Consider the following 14,119-nt stretch of genomic DNA (forward strand, 5'->3'; position numbering starts at 1 on the left):
TTTATATTTTCGATGGCCTACACTACATGAAGATCTGACCAGTTGTAGTGGAAGGTCGAGTTAGGGTTCATACGAGCGTATGATTAATCAATCAGCATTGACTTAGTGGGTTACCCACAGTTCTGTGCACCTCTTGCCAAAAACTCGCCATAATAGACCTATTCATTGGCTAATCCCTTACATCATCCAGAACGCGGGTTATATAACAACTCTTCCAGATCCTAGTGTAGTAAAGTCAAGTAAAACAAAATTTTGACCTATAAAAAAAGAAACGAAATCGGATCTGTGTTTTAATCAGATGGCTATATCAGGCTGTTCCTGACAGAAAGTTGTTTGAATTACAGCGTAGTGTAAAATTATAATTCTATTTATAATGCTACATGAACATAAGTATTCTTAAAGATCTTGATTTTAGCTTAAGGTAGGACACTACCTTATAAAACACTCTGTATAGATTGATCTGTCAAATTTTGATATCAGCTAAAATTGCCCAAAATAGTAAAAATTTGTTGATTTTTCAAGTCGTGTCCAGCCTTTATATTATATAGTGTTAAATATTTAGTCATTTGTATAGGTAAATCAAATTTTTAACTTTTAACTTGCTTTTTTCCGTACTCAATTTTTCACCCATATCAGGTCTTAGAAAATCAAATTCTCAAAATCTATGAGAGATAATGGTCTCATCTTTGGAATACGATTAGTGCTATAGCTACTGTTTGCAATAAGGTGATTTTCAAAGTGTTTGTTATACATTTGGACATTTTATTGTACAAAATCCTTTTACTGGTGTGTTCGGCCACACCCACTTGTTTTATGTGGGATGCATAATGTTCTTTATTAACATTCATCAAATAGTAAAATTTATGCCTTATTGCACTCTTTAATGCCTATATATGTTATTCCAAATTGTTTCAATAAAATTGTTGAAGATTTTGATTTCCTAACATAGCCACCGTGAATATATAAAAAAATCCAATATGGCCACCATTTCCATGACAACAAATAAACATTTTGCGCTCAAATTATCAAATCTGATTTGGGACATCATATACTAATTTTACACTAAATGGCAAGTTTCTGTTATCAATGTAAAATTCTTAGGTAGTGTCCTGCCTTAAAATATTATATAGATTATTAATAAGACATTTATTAACATGACAAACCCATAATCAACTCTTCAGACCATTGGATTGTTCCGATTTTCAGTGGATTCAAACACGATCGCCTTTTATTAATTGGATTTTAAAGTGGATACTCAAGACTTTGTTTATTATCGCAACAGTGGTGACATTGTGAGGTCTTGAATTGAGTCAAGTGGCGTGGTTGCGATTCCCAGGTTTTATGTGACAATGAGTTCGGTCGCTCTTGTGTTTTCCAGTTTCCTCTCACTGCTAAAGACTCCTACACGCAAGCAAATTATTGAAATAACCATATGTCAGTCCCGAAATGAGCGAGTTTGTATCAAGTGGACATTAAACTCCATTTCTCTCTATCTCTTGAAATGACCTAGTTTGTGTTCAGTGGAATTTAAACCCCATTTCTCTCTTATGTAACTTCCAACATTCATAATAAGAATATTTGAAAGAAAATTTTCAATATTTTCCTTTTTCATAATCTATTTATAAACTTTTATACCGAGAACTGACAGCTCTTTATCTAAAGGGGGGTGGATGGCTGAATGGTTAGCGTGTGCGCGCTGTATCATGAAGTCTGTCATTGAGTCAACTGGCGTGGTTTCAAATCCCTGGTTGTATGTGACAAGGAGTAGAGTCACCTGTCCAACCTCGTGGGTTTTCTCCGGGTCCTCCGATTTCCTTCCACTGCTAAATAAAATTAAACCATATGTTAGTCCCGAAATGAGCTAGTTTGTGTTGAGTGGACATTAAACCCCATCTCTCTCTCTCTCTCTCTCTCTCTCTCTCTCTCTCTTTATCTAAATCTTACATAAAGCATCCTTAATTACATTTTTTAAATTTTTTTTTTTTATCAGAGCACCAGAAACCACAAGGTTTAACACCAGATTCTACAAAACATTGTTCTGTGACATGTTTAGCAGCTGGTAGAGGTATGTTGTGGATTGGTACAAGTCTGGGTTTTATACTAACATTACCGTTACCTAGGTTACGTGATGGTGTTCCGTTAGTAAACAGTCGACCTAATGTGTCTTATCACGGTCACAATTTCCCTGTTAAATTCATCATTCCCATTTATTGTTCAACGAGTGTGGCACATTTAGAAAAGAAAAGTTCTTTCCGATCCTCAATTCGACCGAGAAAATTAAAAGTAATCAGTGAACGTATTGCAGACGCTTCTAGTAGCGATAAAAATGAAACAACTCCAAACAGTTCTGCACAAAACGGTTCTGCAGAAAATCAATCTGTGGATTCAGAAAAAGTCGTAATGAGACGTTCTTCGGATTCAAAACATGCAACGATGCCAGCAAGACCAAAGAGAATGTCTTTCAGAACGGAGCTAGCGGAAAAGATATCTTCACGGGACGCTTCTTCGTCAAATCCGGATCTTTATTCCCAGGAGCGAGAAGTGCAAATGTTGTACGAAACTTTACTTACATCAGATAACAGCGAAACGGAAACGGCTAAAATGGTCACCATGGATGCAAGAGGAAGTAACTCTTCCGGTTCGCAAAATGAAATAAATGAAACTAGCCAGACAATGACCAAAAAGACTGAGACTAAATCTCAGAGAAAGTTAACACAAGAAATCAGAGAGGAAAAAAATAAAACAGTAGTGTTATCGACGAAAACTCTACATAAATCGACGACAAATTCCGTTATTGTGGTCAGCGGTGGTGATGGTTATTCAAAATGGAACAGTAACAAATCAACATCTTTCAAAAATGAAGAAGCTGTTTTGTTATTATGGATTTATAAATTTTGAAACAGTTATTCAAGGATTATCCGTATCTAAAACAGACATTCAAGGATTATTCCTATTTAAAACAGTTATTCAAGGATTATCCGTATCTAAAACAGATATTCAAGGATTATCTGTATTTAAAAGAGATTTTCAAGGATTATCCATATTTAAAACAAATATTCAAGGATTATCCATATTTAAAACAAATATTCAAGGATTATCCTCTTTTAAAACAGATATTTAAGGATTATCCATATCTAAAAAAGATATTCAAGAATTATCCATATTTAAAACAGATATTCGAGAATTATCCATATTTAAAACAGATATTCAAGAATTATCCGTATCTAAAACAAATATTAAAGAATTATCCGTATTTAAAACAGATATTCAAGAATTATCTGTATTTAAAACAGATATCCAAGGATTAGTGCGACATTCATCATATCTGTATTTAAAACAAATATTCAAGGATTAGTGTGACGTTCATCGAATATAATCCATATTTAATATAAGTTGTCATTGTGAGAACAATAACCACTATAATAATATGTCTATTAAATATAGACGCTGGAGTTGGGTGGGCAAATGGTCTGTTATTGAGTCAAATGTCTATGATTATATGTCTATTAAATATAGACAGGGGATTGAGTGGCCAAATGGGTTAATGTGTGTGCTTTAGATCATAAGGTCTGTAATTGAGTCGAGTGGCATGGTTTCAATTCCCCTCTGCCCAACTTTGTGGGTTTTCTCCTGGTCCTCTGGTTTCCCCCCCACTGCTAGAGACCCCTATTAAAATTAAATTGAACCATATGCTAGTCCCGAAATGACCTATTTTGTGTCATTGGACAATATACCCCATCTCTCTCTCTCTCTCTCTCTCTCTCTCTCTCTCTCTCTTCACAGACCAAGGTCAGTACTATTCTGGTCCAGATATTCAGGATATTTCATTTGTTCATTAAGACCAACCAGTCAGTTGAGAAACAAATTACCAGTTCTGTGTTAAAGAAAAGTGTTTGATTCATTCTGGTTGTCATTGACAACAAATCAAATCATCAGGAATTGTTGTATGTAAAGAAGATTCCATTCTTTCATTAGTGCAGGACAGAGGGCATGGCAAGGGACAAAGTATAGTTGTTTGAATGGAATGGAAAACAAGGTCCCGTGTACATATTGGTTTGCATGTAACAGAACCCTTTGCAGTTGGAATTTGATAGAAGAGTAGGCTGTAGCGCCACTGTCCGGGCAAAATTTCTTGTGAACACAGGACTGGTATATAGTCATATGTTGAATTATCCTAGTTAAATATGTGTTGATTTCTAGTAGAAACCTGATACATGTACATCAGACATAAGATTGCATTGTCACTTTGTAAATTGCCCCTGAACATGTTATGTGAAAGGGCGCACTATAAATATGCTGTAATAATCATAATTATTTTAAGAGTTTTGTATAAATTTAAAGGTTAGGGAAAGAGTTAGATTCTTCAGGCTAATATGTTTGTACATGTAGGTACACATGTATGATTGAAGTATCAGCGTGGTGGGTTTGCTCTGGGTCCTCCGGTTTCCTCCCACAGATAAAGACTGTACGCGCAAGCGAATTAATGAAATAAAATTCAACCATATGGTTTTTATCAAGTGGATGTTCAACCCCATTTTCTTTTTCTTTAATTGTGGGTTTGGGTAGTGGAGCGATAGGACATTGAACTCCATGTTTGAAACCTGACGATGGCCGAGAAGGACCTGGTTCCTCCTTATTAGAGTAGCAGATCCGTGGCTGAAGAAGATAGTGTGTCCACCATTTTTGGACAAATCGGGGTGCATTGAAAAGAACACAGATGGAATTCATAGACGAGTAGAGCATTGCATGTGTGACCATAGAAAACAAATAACTGTGTATTAATCGCAGAAAGACCAAAATATATTTTATATTTAAGATAGAAGAAGCTAGGACTGACTGATCAGTCAAAGTTAAAGATAATCTACATCTAGTAGAGGCATGTAGTAACTGGATAGATCTAGCTGTAACACATACTTAAGGCTGAGTCACACTAGTCGATTTATCCTTTAAGACAAGAATTCCCCGGTTTCAATTCCCCGGTTGTACGTGACAAGGAGTAGGGTCGCCTGTCCAACCTTGTGTGTTTTCTCCGGGTACTCTGGTTTCCTCCCACTGCTAAAGACCCCCACGCACAAGCAAATTATTGAAATAAAATTAAACCATATGTTAGTCCTGAAATGACCTAGTTTGTGTCGAGTGGACGTTAAACCCGATCTCTCTCTCTCTCTCAGGATAAATCCACTAGTGTGACCAGTTTATTGTAATTCTTTGCTCAAAACATTAATTCTGAGCCTTATTTTATTTTTAGTACCATTATATAGCTGTATGTTATTCATAAAATATTAACACAACCGTAAAGCTACACTACTTTGTTTCACGCTAAATGATATCAACACTTGTTAATAACATTTTAAAGTACTTTTTGCTGTCTTGGGGCTTTGGGTACATAAAAAAAAATAATCTGTCCAGTTAAAATAATCAACCAGATCATAAGCTGGCTGGGGATCACGTGGCTAAGTGGGTAAGACGCTAGCTCGCTAGCCTGGAGGTCGGGTGTTCGATCCCTGCATTAGCCGAGAAAGTTCATCCAGATTTTCCGGCATGGTTCTCCCTTGTCAGTGATGCAGGACGGAGGGGCTGACAAGGAAAGCTGTCTAGTCGTTCGGATGGGACGAAAAACCGAGGTCCCGTGTACACATTGGCGTGCACGTAAAAGATCCCTTGGCAGTTGGAATTCGATATAAGAGTAGGCCGTAGTGCCGCTGTCCGGGCAAAATTTCCCTCATAGCACACTGTATGGCGTATGCCCGTCTTCATTAGCCCAGGTTAGGAGCAGAACAGTAGGACGTTAAACTCCATTTCATTTCATTTCATTTCATTTCATTTCATAAGCTGGCTGTCGGTCCTAAATTGAGTCTCTAGAGATGTTATGAATTATAATGGATACAAGTTTATAGGTGAAAGTATATGATCAAGTACCAGTACTTCTATACATGTTTTCACCGGGTCCTCCGGTTTCCTCCCACTGCTAAAGACCCCTACGCGCAAGCGAATTATGTAAATAAAATTAAACCATATGTTAGTCCCGAAATGACCTAGTTTGTGTCATGTGGACGTTAAACCCCATTTCTCTCTCTCTCTCTCTTCTATACATGTATGTTCACAGTATATAAATAAACTTTTAAAAATGTGGTGGTAGTTTTTTTTAAAGAATCAATTAATGTTACTTGTTCATTCTGATATTCATCAAATAATAAACTATCGTCCTCTACTTGAATTCTATTTTTTTAAAATAATAAACTACATGTATCCACCTTCAGCTAATCTTGTAATAAAATAATAAACTACATGTATCCACCTTCAGCTAATCTTGTAATGCATACATGTATATGATACGATTAAAAAATGGTTAAGTTTTAACAGGACATATTTTTTATCAATCTGATTAAAACACAGATCCTATTTCGTTTCGTTTTTTATAGTTCAAAATTTTGTTTTACTTGTCTTTACTACACTAGGATCTGGAAGAGTTGTTATCATTGACGTGTTCTGGATGATGAGTGATTAGCCAATGAAACGGTCTGTTACGGCGAGCTTTAGGTGTGTTTTGCACGGAACTGTGGGTAATCCACTCGTAACCTCAATGCTGATTGGTTAATCAAATGTCTGACATCGTAGGTCAAAAGGCACTTGTATGACCTCTGACGCGACTTTTCGCTACAGCTGGTCAGCTCTTCATGTGTAGTAGAGGCCATCGAAAGTATAAAAATACGAAAGGAAATATAGATCTGTGTTTTAATCAGATTGTATTTTTTATGTATTTAACTACAGTGAAAATAGAAGTACTATATAGGTATATTTATATATCAGACAATTTTCTACATGTAGTTATCCCAGAATATAGATGAAAGTTGTTTAATTGTTTTATAGTTTGCTTGTTATTAGACTATTTGATAATATGTCTACCTACGCTCATCTCAAACTTGTTTAATGATCATCAGTATAATTATTATTTGTTGCTTATTTAAATGTTTATCATGTTTTTTTGATCTTCATGTTTATGTTAAAATTATATGAAATTTAAACTCTAGATAGTAATAAGCTATTTTCTGTGATTTTAGTATTTTATATAATGTTTTCAATATGACACTTTTATACCATACTGTTGTATTGAAGGAGCTAAACCCCTAATTCAATATTATCCATGGTCGAATGATTTAAAGGAGCTAAACCTCTAACTCAATATTATCCATGGTTGAACGTTTTAAAGGAGCTAAACCACTAACTTAATATTATTCATTGTCGAATGGTTTAAAGGAGCTAAACCACTAATTCAATATTATCCATAATATGTGAAAGTAAGAACATGAATCGAAATTCAATATTGGTCATTTCAATCAATATTTATGTTGTTATCTTGCCGTGAAATTTTTTTTTTTTTGTATTAAACATCCTACTCATTCATGCTTCAGGGAAAAGGGTTCATCTTTAATTACACGCTTGAAATTAGTCACCCAATTATCACATGTTCTCATATTGGAGATTTTTTCATGTACATGAAATATCAGACGTTTTTTTATATTCATTTTTTGTCTCGGGGCCCACCCATGTGTTTCCAGATGAATATTCCACTGATGTTTTCAAATTTTAACTAAGAGTCTTTTCTACCGAGATGTTTGAAATGTTTCTTCTGTTGTTTTCTTAATGCTAGGTTGCCACTATCACGATTTGTGCTACAATTGAAATCGTGGTTTTAATTGTGGAGTAATTGATCGTATCAAAACGTATCTGAGCGTATCTGCACGTACCAGATCATGGACACAATAGGGACAATCCAATCGTAACGCATCACACGACAGTATGAACATAGCATTAGCGTTTATATCTAAACCAATTTGAATTTTTATTCTTCCAGAATAACTTAATCCACACTCATGTGAATTTAGAAAATTTGGCTTCCTAGTTCTTCGGTAGAAATTTTAAAATTTAAAACAAAAAGTAAATAGTGGTTATTTATTGATCAACACCATGAAAAACGGGGAATTAAATGGCATGGAACATTTTAAGGACTGTAGCGCAGTGGCACTTCAAGGGTAAAATTTCCTAGATTCTAAAAACAGAACTGTTTTAATTGGAGGCTCACATTATTTATAACCCAGGAGCCTACAAATTCTTAATATGATTTTGGATTCAGCGTGGGTATTTCCAAGTTAGGGACTCAATATATCTTTAAGTCATAGATGTGAATTAAATGTATTAGGTTTAATTTTTCTATGTTATAAATTTAAGACACTATATTTTTATTTATTTATTCTAGAATATATTCTAGCGTTGCTTTGAGATTTATGGTTGCTTTTTATATTGTGATTTTATGATATAATATATTGTATATTAGAATATATTTAGGGTATAACTTATAATAAAGGATTTGTAGATAATGGCCAATATTTACTGGTATGTATATAGTATACTTTATATTAAAAAAAACTATATCATGCGTGATGTATGTGTGCTATTTGTAATAATAATGGTAGAGTCTATTTGTCAGGCCGGTTGGGGACGTTGGAAATACACCCCCCCCCCCCCACACACACACACACACACACCTAGTTTGACACCGTAAGAGTTCGTGTTAACTCTAACCTTAATCCCCCTCCTCCTCGGCAATCCCCAGTGGTATCGTTCCATTCTACTCAACTTACCCCTGGGTCCATTTACAAATTCAATTTATCTGCTCTTGATGATTTCATTGGCCACGTAACTTGCTTCTACGAACCAATCAAAAAAACAGATTACATACCAGTCTTAGCATCATTGTTTTTGTTCACCACAATGCAACAGCTTGTACGTTCGGTTATGAGAAACTTAGCAAGAAATTTAATTTCAAAGAAGTGACATGAGCACAAAAAGATGCCCTTTATCTTGATAAAGTTTACATCAATAATTCAGAAATCTAAGTTTCAACAAAATGCAAGTTACCTCCCTTCACCCACTTGCTATATATTTATGAAATATTTTGATTGGTTGAGGAAAATAACACATTTATGAAGGGTCGGATAATTTGACTGTGTCTCCCTAGTAAATTGAACCAGGGGTTAGTGGAGTAGAACAGAACAATACCAATGGAAATACTGAGGATGACCTTAATTCAGAATTCCCTATAGATGAATTTTCCATAGGGCAATGAAGACCTCCCCAATTTGTCTCATCTCCTCCCCAACTGACTTGAACTCCCCAACCAGCCTAGAAATAGACAATACTAATAATTATCGAGAGACAGTTGTCATTGTCATAAATTATTGTATATAATCATTCCATTTTATACAATTAATACTAATCTTTCATATTATACAACTAATCTAATCTTTCATTCATATTATACAATTAATTGTTCATTCAAATTATACATCTAAACTTTCATATTATACAACTAATCTTTCATTCATTTATACAACTAATCTTTCATATTATACATCTAATTGTTCATTCAAATTATACAACTAATTTCACAATCCTGCAGCTGTTTTTCATTCATATTTTATTTCATTTCATACTTGTAATATTTAGAGCTACGATAAACTATAATTGTAAAAGGTTCTTGTTTTGAAATTAACATGTGACATGTACACTGTATATTACCATTATTTCTGTCCTCATGTTACTTTTATTTTATCAAGAAATAAAAAAAAAACAGTTATGTATGTTTGTGGTTTATGAATGTGTTGCTTTTTATTTAGTTAGGGATCACGATGGCTAACCGGGTAAGACGCTGGCTCGCTAGCCTGGAGGTTGTGTGTTCAATCCCTGCATTGGCCGAGAAGGTTCATCAAGATTTTCCGGCGTGGTTCCCCATTGTCAGTGATGCAGGACCGAGGGCATGACAATTACAGCTGTCTAGTCGTTCGGATGGGACGAAAAACCGAGGCCCTGTGTACATATTGGCGTGCCCGTTAAAGATCCCTTGACAGTTGTAATTCGATATAAAAGTAGGCCGTAGTGCCACTGTCGGGCAAAATTTCCCTCATAGCACACTGTATAGCATATGCCTGTCTTCATTAGCCCAGTATAGGAGCCGAACAGTAGGACGTTAAACCCCATTTCATTTCATTTCAGGTCCTGTAAGAATTTGAAATAAGACTACTCTGAAGTGCCACTGTCCAGGCAAAATTACCCTCATAGCACACTGTATAAAAGGGGGAGTTGGGTGGTCAATGGGTCAATGCATGTGCATTGGATCATAAGGTCTGTAATTGATTCAAGTGGCATGGTTTCGATTTCCCCGCTTGTTCGTGACAAAAAGTAGGGTCGCCTGTTCAACCTACATGTAGTGGGATTTCTCTGGAATGAAATCCAATTGAATCATATGTAAGTCCCTAAATGTCATAGTTTGTGGCAAGTGAACATAAAACCCTGTTTCTCTCTCCATATAAAAGACAGTAAGAGTACCAGTAGCTCAGGGGGGCCTTCTCAACCTCGTGGGGTACTCCGGTTTCCTCCCACAGGAAAGACGCCCTGCGCCTGGGCTAAGATAATAAAAATAAAAAATAAGACTTGTCTGCGATATCACCTTCGGTGGAAGCAGACGTTAAACACTAATTAAAAAGAACAGTAGCTGAGGCAGATCAACTATGAAATGTTAGGTCTAAGTAGTGGGGCATGGGTTCCACATGGGCCGTATTATGCCGGTCAAGACCTATGGCTATGGAAAGTAGGGTGACATAGTGATATTATGGGAGTACTTTAGAAACCTATAACAGTAAATCTCTTTGATCTTTGAGGATATATTCTATGCCCGGAATAACTTGCAGTCTGAAGGTTGGGGGCTGCTTTGGATATATACAGAGGAATTTGGGGTTTATTCTTCGGAAAGTTTTTCTTTAAACCTGGAACGAGTTATTCTTCCAGGGTATTTTTTTTTCCTTAAGAAAACATGATATAAGGTTTTTCTTATTGGAATTCTGGGATATTCTCATTTTATGTAAGAGAAGAGTCCAGGGGAAGATGATCTAAGTCAAATTTTTGTCTTTTGGACGAGAATGCTTGACGCGAACAGAACAACGAGTGGGTTTAATTACAACTTCAAAATGATGTTTAATACGAATCATAATTAACAGTACAACAACTGACTTCCACCTTTCAGACAAATTAAGGTCATTTGTCCGGGAGGCCATTTCAGAAGAGCCTTGGTTTGATGTGACTGATCTTTATTAACTGAAATTAATTGTTCCACAGAAAGCTTATACAATTTGCTACCAGATGGCACCATTAACTGGGGTTCGTTGAAAGAGTGACTTAGATTGTTCTTCCCCGGGGCTCTTCAAGTCTTTCTTCCCCAGCTAGATGTCCTGGTAATATTTCAGTAGTAGGATATTGAAGTGGACAGTGTTTTGCTTGTATTATGAAACAACCCCATTGAAGAACATAAAAACAGAAATATTTGCTGGTTACCCTCAAGTTTATACTGGGGGTTGGGTGAACGAATAGTTTAACACGTGCACATGAAATCATGAGGTCTGTCATTGAGTCAAGTGGCATACTTTTGAATCCCTGCTGGTACATGACAAGGAGTAGGGTCAACTGGCAACCTTGTTGATTTTCTCCTGGTCCTCTGGTTTCCTCCCATGGCTAAAAATCCCTACGCACAAGCAAATTATTGAAATAAAATTGAACCATGCGTTAGTTCCAAATTGACCTAGTTTGGTGGACATTAAACCCCATATTTCTATCTTTTTTATGTATATTTGATGTGGTTCTACTGAGGGAGTCATGGTGGCCCAGTGAGTGATAAAAAGCTCTGGAGTTTGATTCTGGTGTTAGCCGATAAAGTTCCTTGGATTTTCCAGCTTGGCTTCCCCTCGTTAGTGGTGCAAGATGGAAGGCAGACAATTCAAGTAGGATGTTAAACCCCATTTCATTTCACATACACCCATACAAAAGGGGGTTGGGTGGTTGAATGGTTTTAACCTGAGTACATTGAATCATAAGGTCTGTTATTGAGCCAAGTGGTTTGGTTTTGATCCCCCCCCCCCCTTGAATGTGACGAAGAATTGGGTTTTCTCTGGTTTCCTCCCACTGCCAAAGACCCCCTACTCGCAAGTGAATTTTTGAAATAAGGTTTAGTTTGTGTCAAGTGGACCTTAAACCCATCTCTCCCCCATATAAAAGATAGTAAGAGTACCAGTAATGGGGGGGGGGGTATATATAGCTGGGTATCACAGAAGTAGGCTACTGAATATGATGCATTTTTTTTTTGTTTTCGGTCTTGTTTTATAAAACAACCCTACTGTGAGAGAAACCCAGAATTCATTGGGGGGTAGGATGGCCGAATGGTTAGCATGTGCGCGCTGTATCATAAGGCCCGTCATAGAGTCAACCGGTGTGGTTTTAAATCCCCGGTTGTACGTGACAAGGAGTAGGGTCGCCTGTCTGACCTCGTGTATTTTTTCCCGGTGCTCCGGCTTCCTCCCACTGCTAAAGACCCCTACGCGCAAGCAAATTATTGAAATAAAATTAAACCATATGTTAGTCCCGAAATGACCTAGTTTGTGTGGAGTGGACGTAAAACTCTATTTATCTCTCTCTCTCCAGACTTCATTGCCGTTTCTTTAATGTCGTATCCTGCACTATTCAAATAACCTAAACACATCTAATAGATAACTGGTCAAATATGGGACATACAAAATATAAAACAAATATATCTCAAAAAGCTGTTTATTTGCTATAAATGAGACAATATACTGATATTTTTAGGTCAATTTTCTAGTTTGAGGAAATCACAGACAAACTTTCATATATAGAAAAAAACCAAAAACATGAAATTATACTGTGATAGTTTTACATCTTGTAATTCATTCTAGAAAACTGAACATCGCCTGTGTGGTGTTCAAAACAAAAATGGACATTTAACACACAAAATAAAACTAACTGGCCAATAAAAATAATTGTTTTAACTGTTTTTACATGAATATTGCCTGAATAAATAACTGTAAAAGACATTTTACATTCAATAAATAAATCTCATCAAACTCTTCCATGAAAAAAAAAAAAATATTCGTCTCTCAAATTAAACTTTTTAGTGGAGACACAAATGCAACATAATATAAATAAATGGGACTACAGATTTAAATCTTGTTTATCAACTGTCAGACTTAAAACAATGTTTATCGACTGTCAGATTTAAAACAATGTTTATCGACCAAAGTTTCAGATCTTAAAAGAACGAACGAAAGGTATCCATGGTGATAATTCAACGTTAAGCACCGCAATCTGTGAATACAAGCATTTGACACTCTTTTCTTGTAATTCTTCATTATAGAGTTTTTGTTTAAAACTCTGACAATATGCATGTACCGGAACAAACAAAACATTCACATGTATTTATGCAAAAATATAAGGGGAGTAATCTGTGACAATTCAGATCGGAAAACTGCTAATATTTAGGCCACACAAAGTTGATTTTCTGGTCTTTGATATCACCTGTACAAAATTCCCTTTCTTATTTCTTCAGGGAAGTGACTTATTTAAACACCAAAAGTATTTGGTTGTTCTGCTCAAAACCTTTAAGTTTTGAAATTTTAAACAAAACATTTGTCACAAGATTCAACTGGCTATGTCTTCAGGATCACCTGTACAAAATTTTTAACAGAACAACTTTCACATGATTTAAGTGGCTAACTATTTATCCAAACCCTGAAGAACGAAAAATCAAGTTGATGTGTCCTTAATATAAATAAATGTGTTGATGGAATATCTAACTAGGTTATCTCCCTTTTCCTCACTATACTATAATAAATTATTTATATGTCACAGCAAAATTAGTAGGAAGTTAAGTCGTCATTTACGATACCTGAACAAAAATGTCAAATAGCTAAAATTATAAAAAAATTAGTTTGCTTTATTCGTCAAATCTAATCTTTTACCTTTCGTGTTATATCATTAAAAAGATATTTTTAGTCTATTTTAATATTTTTGTTTTTATTATAAAAGACTTGCCAAAAACTTGTGACTTATTTTGCTATCATCATGGGTCTCATATATTTAATCTAAAATCCATTACAAGCTACAAACTAAATCCGTAATTTAAAGGGGTTAAGATTGCACGTATAAAAATTAAAACTTATTGCAATACGTTTACAACTCATGGTAAACGTAAACTATACATCGTGTAAGCAGGGGCTGG

General features: G+C 35.5%; 2 protein-coding genes across 2 annotated transcripts in view; one reads left to right on the top strand and one right to left on the bottom strand.

The window, feature by feature from the left end:
* The window catches only part of LOC126827109 (rho guanine nucleotide exchange factor 10), a 36,592-nt gene extending 33,604 nt beyond the window's left edge, over positions 1–2,988 (top strand). Inside the window, exon 21 of the mRNA XM_056102531.1 lies at positions 1,991–2,988. Within this exon, the coding sequence (XP_055958506.1) occupies positions 1,991–2,898 (908 nt within the window). The 3' untranslated portion in view covers positions 2,899–2,988. The remainder of the gene's footprint in view (positions 1–1,990) is intronic.
* LOC126827113 (phosphatidylinositol 4,5-bisphosphate 3-kinase catalytic subunit alpha isoform) overlaps positions 1–14,119 on the bottom strand; it is a 324,427-nt gene that overhangs the window by 183,033 nt on the left and 127,275 nt on the right. The gene's annotated exons all lie outside the window — the stretch shown is intronic.

This window comes from Patella vulgata, chromosome 7, assembly GCF_932274485.2.
Source record: "Patella vulgata chromosome 7, xgPatVulg1.2, whole genome shotgun sequence".
Taxonomy (NCBI): Eukaryota; Metazoa; Mollusca; class Gastropoda; family Patellidae; genus Patella; species Patella vulgata.